Source organism: Primulina eburnea, chromosome 3, assembly GCF_022965805.1.
Source record: "Primulina eburnea isolate SZY01 chromosome 3, ASM2296580v1, whole genome shotgun sequence".
In the NCBI taxonomy this organism is placed as follows: Eukaryota; Viridiplantae; Streptophyta; class Magnoliopsida; order Lamiales; family Gesneriaceae; genus Primulina; species Primulina eburnea.
In genome coordinates, this window is record NC_133103.1 from 53,475,847 (window position 1) to 53,484,812 (window position 8,966).

At 40.8% G+C, this 8,966-nt stretch overlaps 1 protein-coding gene across 1 annotated transcript; it reads left to right on the top strand.

Annotated features, from left to right (window-relative positions):
- Positions 1–1,377: 1,377 nt before the first annotated feature.
- LOC140827485 (uncharacterized) lies at positions 1,378–3,528 on the top strand. Its single transcript, XM_073190160.1, has one exon. The coding sequence runs from the start codon at positions 1,378–1,380 to the stop codon at positions 3,526–3,528; it is 2,151 nt and encodes a 716-aa protein (XP_073046261.1).
- Positions 3,529–8,966: the final 5,438 nt, after the last annotated feature.

Below are 8,966 nucleotides of genomic sequence, written 5' to 3' on the forward strand. Positions count from 1 at the left end.
TAGTGGTAGCACCACTTTTTCCTCTTCATCTACACCGACAGGGTTTCTCCAGCTTCCAACTTCTGCCATCCGTGCCCAAATTGCCTTCGGTGTTCAACAGATTCAGCAGGCTCGTGACACCATTGTTCTTGCCAATCAGCTGATATCCCAATCCAATGCAACCATCTCCTATTTTGAAACACAAATTGCTACTTACAACATGTTACTAGGGGGAGGTGTGCCTTCTGTCCAAAAAGGGGGAGTAAGGGATGATGATAATAGTAGGGGTAGCGGTGATGGTACCGACCATGATGATACTGCTGGAGCTACTGACTGACAAGGCAGACTACGTTCTTTCTTCAGACTAAGTTTCTCTTCCTTTCTTTTATTCTAGTGCGCTTAGTTGGTTTTTGTTTTGCTGTCTATCTGGGTCTGTCTTACGGTGTTGTGTGATAGTGTTTGCCAACACGAGTCACAACACTACTAACAACACATGGCAAATTTATGGGGAGTTACATGGAGGGGGAGTTGTACACTGATGGATCATCCCGTTCTAAAGTTTTGTCCAGAAATGCAAAAAAGGGGGAGATTGAAAGGAATTGTTGATTCCACATTTTACTGAGATTTTATTTTTGCATTTCTAGATAATATAAATGATTTGTTTCCTTAGAAATCGATACTCATTCATCAGGGAAAATATCTATAGGATAGGCCATATCTTGAAAAAGAGTTTGATTCTTTTTTAACACACTTGTTTCCTTGATTATAGATTTAGAGAATCGTGAAAGATCGTGATGCAGAAATAAATATGTGAACATCATCAATCAAAAGCGGGGGCAGTAAGAACTGTGAGGCATATACAAAATCACCTTGAAGAGATTCTTGAAGACGTTTTGACAAAGTTGAAGATCAAGGGAGGAATCGCTTAAACTAGAAGGATACTCTCGTTCTGGTGTACTCAGCAGTTGTTCGACTGTAACATCTAGTTTTGGGTTAAAAGTTTTTATTTGATGTCGTTTAATTCCTTGGCGTGTCAAGGAATTTATGTTTCGTTATTCTCACTAGTATCTGTTTTGTGTGTAAACGATTTACATACTTTTCTAGTGAATTTGTTGCCTTGAGGCTTTGCACAAGTATTAGTACTTGTGCATAATTGAATCCTGCTCTTTAGTTACTTTACTCAGTTTATAATTTGATCAGTCAATTTCCGCTGCTGTGTTGTGTGCCGTGTTGACAACACCAACCACAACACTTAATTCTGACATACGAGTTTTTAATCTTTATTTCCTGACAATTAATGCGCAATAATTCTTACAAGTGGTATCAGAGCCATCACTTGATACACTAAGTGTTTGATTCTGGTTTATTGCTATTTGCAGGAAATACACTAATAGCTCAATGGATTCACTAGGGTCTAACACGGTTTTTAGACCACCAGTCCTAGATGGTTCGAACTATGCTCTCTGGAAAGTCAAAATGAGAGTGTACATCAAATCTATAGAAGAAAGGGCATGGCAACGTGTTTTGGATGGATGGTCCCCGCCGAAGATAGTTGATGGTGATGGAGACAGTCGTAGCAAACCTGAAAGTTCCTGGTCCAATGATGAAGTTATAACCTCGAACTTCAACTCCAAGGCGCTAAATGCGATATTCACCTCGGTGGATATTAATATGTTCAGTCTCATCACCAACTGCATTTCCGCCAAAGAAGCCTGGGATATTCTTCAAAAGCACTGCGAAGGATCAGAGAGTGTTCGCAGAACCAAACTCAAGATGTTGACCTCTAAATTTGAAAGTTTAAGGATGGAGGAAAACGAGACTATTATGGAATATGATCGGAGATTGCGTGAGATAGCAAATGAGGCCAGTAGTCTCGGTGATTCTATGTCAAATGAAAGACTGGTTAGCAAGGTCCTGAGATCTCTTCCGGAGCGGTTTAATATCAAAATATGTGCTATTGACGAATCCAAGGACACTTCTAAGCTTAATCTGGAGGAACTAATCAGCTCTCTCAGAACATTTGAGATGAATTTAGAGCTACAGACAAGAAGTAAAGGAAAAGCAATTGCCCTGCAAACCACCGATGATTCTGTAAACAACCTAATTCAAGAGGCAAATGAGTCTGATCTAGGTGAAGAAACAATATCCTTGATCACCAAGAAATTTGGCGACTACTTGAAGCGGATGAGAGACAAAAAGAAACCTGTGTCTACACTGAAACCCTCATTCACTCCCACTGAAAGAAACAAAACTTTTGTTCCTACTCAAGGAAATTTCAAATCTAGGAATGAAACCCCAGGTCGACCGGAAACAAAGAAACTTGATTCAGTCCAATGCCGAGAATGCTCCGGATTTGGCCACTACGCAAACGAGTGTGCCAATCGGCTTCGGAGGAATAAAATCATGACAGCCACACTGAGTGACAAAGACACTGATGAGGAATACGGCTCCAAGGAAGGAGACGATTGTACCTCTTTTTCTGCTGTTCATCATGATATGTATAGACTTCAGGTTAATCCCCTCGGTGTTGCCACTGGTGTTGCAACACCGGGTCGCAACACTAGTTCAAGATCACTATGCCTTAATATCAAATCTCTGGGAAATTTAGGTTGTACAGACATCAAGGAAGTTGATCAAGAAGAACTAACTGTGGAAACTGTCCAGATGATGTACGAAGAACTCTATCATGACTGGCTTAAACGAAATGAGACAAACTCCAAACTCACAAAAGAGAATACTGATCTAAAGAGCAACTTGTCACGTCTTGAAACTTTGCTGAGTAGGAAGGACATTGAACTATGTAAAGTTAGAGATGAGCTCGAAAAGGCATCAAAAACACTTGCAAAATTCAATGCAAGCTCTACAAAGCTTGACACAATGCTGAACATGGGATCGAGGAGTAAGTCTGGTCTTGGCTATGTTGAAAGCACGTATGAGCATGGAGAGTCGTCCAACACTCGCTCAAAGACCACAGTATTTGTGAAAGGAGAAGATTGTACTGACCCCTTATCAACGGACATGCCTCCAAAAACTGTTCCCACTCCAAAGCCAAGCACTGAACAAAAACTGAAGTCTGTTGATTCATCCACTTCATTCCCAAAAGCTCACTCCTCAGCAAGGGCGTCACGAATTAAAAAGTGTGCTTCATCAGCAAGACTCAATAAAAGTAAGCGTAATTTTATATGTCATTACTGCCATAAGCCTGGGCACATCAGACCCTTCTGCTACAAACTGAGAAACGATTACTTGTATTGGCATTCAAATGAAGTGTTGCATAAGGTGTTTCCCAACACCAAGTACAATACTGGAATCAAGAAACCCCCTGCAAGGAAAATCTGGGTACCCAAAACAGTAACTCTATGCAATGTTATTTATACCTCGTTAAAAACTAACATTTCAGGAGCATGGTACTTTGATAGTGGGTGTTCCCGTCATATGACGGGATCTAAAGAACACCTCATTGATTATCTTGAAGTTGCAAGTGGTCGGGTGACATATGGTGGAGGTGCCAAAAGGGAAAATTGTAGGCAAAAGGACTCTGAATGTTGACGGGCTTCCCATACTCCACAATGTTCTCCATGTTGAAGGACTTAACTCAAACCTAATAAGCATAAGTCAACTCTGTGATGACAATTTGCATGTTAGATTCAATAAAGATAAGTGTGAGGTCATTAATAATGCAAATGTTTGTGTGATGACAGGAAATAAAGATTCTTGACGACGTTTTGACAAAGTTGAAGATCAAGGGAGGAATCGCTTAAACTAGAAGGATACTCTCGTTCTGGTGTACTCAGCAGTTGTTCGACAGTAACATCTAGTTTTGGGTTAAAAGTTTTTATTTGATGTTGTTTAATTCCTTGGCGTGTCAAGGAATTTATGTTTCGTTATTCTCACTAGTATCTGTTTTGTGTGTAAACGATTTACATACTTTTCTAGTGAATTTGTTGCCTTGAGGCTTTGCACAAGTATTAGTACTTGTGCATAATTGAATCCTGCTCTTTAGTTACTTTACTCTGTTTATAATTTGATCAGTCAATTTCCGCTGCTGTGTTGTGTGCCGTGTTGACAACACCAACCACAACACTTAATTCTGACATACAAGTTTTTAATCTTTATTTCTTGACAATTAATGCGCAATAATTCTTACAAGTGGTATCAGAGCCATCACTTGATACACTAAGTGTTTGATTCTGGTTTATTGCTATTTGCAAGAAATACACTAATAGCTCAATGGATTCACTAGGGTCTAACACGGTTTTTAGACCACCAGTCCTAGATGGTTCGAACTATGCTCTCTGGAAAGTCAAAATGAGAGTGTACATCAAATCTATAGAAGAAAGGGCATGGCAACGTGTTTTGGATGGATGGTCCCCGCCGAAGATAGTTGATGGTGATGGAGACAGTCGTAGCAAACCTGAAAGTTCCTGGTCCAATGATGAAGTTATAACCTCGAACTTCAACTCCAAGGCGCTAAATGCGATATTCACCTCGGTGGATATTAATATGTTCAGTCTCATCACCAACTGCATTTCCGCCAAAGAAGCCTGGGATATTCTTCAAAAGCACTGCGAAGGATCAGAGAGTGTTCGCAGAACCAAACTCAGGATGTTGACCTCTAAATTTGAAAGTTTAAGGATGGAGGAAAACGAGACTATTATGGAATATGATCGGAGATTGCGTGAGATAGCAAATGAGGCCAGTAGTCTCGGTGATTCTATGTCAAATGAAAGACTGGTTAGCAAGGTCCTGAGATCTCTTCCGGAGCGGTTTAATATCAAAATCTGTGCTATTGACGAATCCAAGGACACTTCTAAACTTAATCTGGAGGAACTAATCAGCTCTCTCAGAACATTTGAGATGAATTTAGAGCTACAGACAAGAAGTAAAGGAAAAGCAATTGCCCTGCAAACCACCGATGATTCTGTAAACAACCTAATTTAAGAGGCAAATGAGTCTGATCTAGGTGAAGAAACAATATCCTTGATCACCAAGAAATTTGGCGACTACTTGAAGCGGATGAGAGACAAAAAGAAACCTGTGTCTACACTGAAACCCTCATTCACTCCCACTGAAAGAAACAAAACTTTTGTTCCTACTCAAGGAAATTTCAAATCTAGGAATGAAACCCCAGGTCGATCGGAAACAAAAAAACTTGATTCAGTCCAATGCCGAGAATGCTCCGGATTTGGCCACTACGCAAACGAGTGTGCCAATCGGCTTCGGAGGAATAAAATCATGACAGCCACACTGAGTGACGAAGACACTGATGAGGAATACGGCTCCAAGGAAGGAGACGATTGTACCTCTTTTTCTGCTGTTCATCATGATATGTATAGACTGCAGGTTAATCCCCTCGGTGTTGCCACTGGTGTTGCAACACCGGGTCGCAACACTAGTTCAAGATCACTATGCCTTAATATCAAATCTCTGGGAAATTTAGGTTGTACAGACATCAAGGAAGTTGATCAAGAAGAACTAACTGTGGAAACTGTCCAGATGATGTACGAAGAACTCTATCATGACTGGCTTAAACGAAATGAGACAAACTCCAAACTCACAAAAGAGAATACTGATCTAAAGAGCAACTTGTCACGTCTTGAAACTTTGCTGAGTAGGAAGGACATTGAACTATGTAAAGTTAGAGATGAGCTCGAAAAGGCATCAAAAACACTTGCAAAATTCAATGCAAGCTCTTCAAAGCTTGACACAATGCTGAACATGGGATCGAGGAGTAAGTCTGGTCTTGGCTATGTTGAAAGCACGTATGAGCATGGAGAGTCGTCCAACACTCGCTCAAAGACCACAGTATTTGTGAAAGGAGAAGATTGTACTGACCCCTTATCAACGGACATGCCTCCAAAAACTGTCCCCACTCCAAAGCCAAGCACTGAACAAAAACTGAAGTCTGTTGATTCATCCACTTCATTCCCAAAAGCTCACTCCTCAGCAAGGGCGTCACGAATTAAAAAGTGTGCTTCATCAGCAAGACTCAATAAAAGTAAGCGTAATTTTATATGTCATTACTGCCATAAGCCTGGGCACATCAGACCCTTCTGCTACAAACTGAGAAACGATTACTTGTATTGGCATTCAAATGAAGTGTTGCATAAGGTGTTTCCCAACACCAAGTACAATACTGGAATCAAGAAACCCCCTGCAAGGAAAATCTGGGTACCCAAAACAGTAACTCTATTCAATGTTATTTATACCTCGTTAAAAACTAACATTTCAGGAGCATGGTACTTTGATAGTGGGTGTTCCCGTCATATGACGGGATCTAAGAACACCTCATTGATTATCTTGAAGTTGCAAGTGGTCGGGTGACATATGGTGGAGGTGCCAAAGGGAAAATTGTAGGCAAAGGGACTCTGAATGTTGACGGGCTTCCCATACTCCACAATGTTCTCCATGTTGAAGGACTTAACTCAAACTTAATAAGCATAAGTCAACTCTGTGATGACAATTTGCATGTTAGATTCAATAAAGATAAGTGTGAGGTCATTAATAATGCAAATGTTTGTGTGATGACAGGAAATAAAGATTCTTGACGACGTTTTGACAAAGTTGAAGATCAAGGTAGGAATCGCTTAAACTAGAAGGATACTCTCGTTCTGGTGTACTCAGCAGTTGTTCGACAGTAACATCTAGTTTTGGGTTAAAAGTTTTTATTTGATGTCGTTTAATTCCTTGGCGTGTCAAGGAATTTATGTTTCGTTATTCTCACTAGTATCTGTTTTGTGTGTAAACGATTTACATACTTTTCTAGTGAATTTGTTGCCTTGAGGCTTTGCACAAGTATTAGTACTTGTGCATAATTGAATCCTGCTCTTTAGTTACTTTACTCAGTTTATAATTTGATCAGTCAATTTCCGCTGCTGTGTTGTGTGCCGAGTTGACAACACCAACCACAACACTTAATTCTGACATACAAGTTTTTAATCTTTATTTCCTGACAATTAATGCGCAATAATTCTTACAAGTGGTATCAGAGCCATCACTTGATACACTAAGTGTTTGATTCTGGTTTATTGCTATTTGCAGGAAATACACTAATAGCTCAATGGATTCACTAGGGTCTAACACGGTTTTTAGACCACCAGTCCTAGATGGTTCGAACTATGCTCTCTGGAAAGTCAAAATGAGAGTGTACATCAAATCTATAGAAGAAAGGGCATGGCAACGTGTTTTGGATGGATGGTCCCCGCCGAAGATAGTTGATGGTGATGGAGACAGTCGTAGCAAACCTGAAAGTTCCTGGTCCAATGATGAAGTTATAACCTCGAACTTCAACTCCAAGGCGCTAAATGCGATATTCACCTCGGTGGATATTAATATGTTCAGTCTCATCACCAACTGCATTTCCGCCAAAGAAGCCTGGGATATTCTTCAAAAGCACTGCGAAGGATCAGAGAGTGTTCGCAGAACCAAACTCAAGATGTTGACCTCTAAATTTGAAAGTTTAAGGATGGAGGAAAACGAGACTATTATGGAATATGATCGGAGATTGCGTGAGATAGCAAATGAGGCCAGTAGTCTCGGTGATTCTACGTCAAATGAAAGACTGGTTAGCAAGGTCCTGAGATCTCTTCCGGAGCGGTTTAATATCAAAATCTGTGCTATTGACGAATCCAAGGACACTTCTAAGCTTAATCTGGAGGAACTAATCAGCTCTCTCAGAACATTTGAGATGAATTTAGAGCTACAGACAAGAAGTAAAGGAAAAGCAATTGCCCTGCAAACCACCGATGATTCTGTAAACAACCTAATTCAAGAGGCAAATGAGTCTGATCTAGGTGAAGAAACAATATCCTTGATCACCAAGAAATTTGGCGACTACTTGAAGCGGATGAGAGACAAAAAGAAACCTGTGTCTACACTGAAACCCTCATTCACTCCCACTGAAAGAAACAAAACTTTTGTTCCTACTCAAGAAATTTCAAATCTAGGAATGAAACCCCAGGTCGACCGGAAACAAAGAAACTTGATTCAGTCCAGTGCCGAGAATGCTCCGGATTTAGGGTTTAGGGTTTAGGGTTTAGGGGTTAGGGGTTTCGGGTTTAGGGTTTAGGGTTTTAGGGTTTAGGGTTTAGGGTTTTTTTTTTTTTTTTTTTTCCCCGGAAAACACCGCCGGATGCGGGGGGGTTAGGCAGACCCCTACCTGTATATATCCACAAAATAAAAAGTAACAACAGAAAGAAAACCTAAAAGAGGAGGGGGACTATACCAAGACCTCCTCGAAAAGGCTAAAGCAGTGGAAACATAAAGACAGAATAACCTAGGGACATAAATACGTAAACAAAATAACCCTAGACTACGGCAAAAAGTGCACCAGAAACTAATCAGATACGAGCAGCGCTAAGTGGCAACACGCCGAGAAGATCAAATGATAACTGTAAGATGAGTGCGGAATCCATGAAGAAGCTCTCATCTCTGAACCATCACCCTGAAGAAGCCGGTCTGTCAGAACGACGCTAATCTGAGACCAGGTAACTGTATGAATCCCAGCAGGGAACATAAGATCTGGCCAGGAAATCACTGTCCAATGACGATAAAAGGCAAAATGAAGATCGCAATCCAGCCAGGACAAAAAGGATCCAGCATCTGAAGTATAAATCTGACGAAGGTATCATAACAATGAAGAGGATCGTCCGGAAATAATCCCTGGAACAACCACGACATCCAGTAAACTCCTGTAAAAGAACTGATACGGCGGGCAAGGAGAATCTGCAGTAAGCGCACGCCAGGAACCAGAAATGGACCAAAGAGAGCCACAAACAGAAATAGCGCTCCAGGGAATATGAGAGGGCCAAAGAAAAGCACCAATAGGGTAAGTGCAAGAGCCCACCCAATCCCTAGGAGACCAAACATGTAGTGTGCGAGTGTCTGGACCCACTCACACCAGACTGGCAAGACGGGGGAAAAGAGAACCCCCCAAAAGAACAGTACCTGCAAAGAAAAAATAAACATATATATATATATAGATAGAA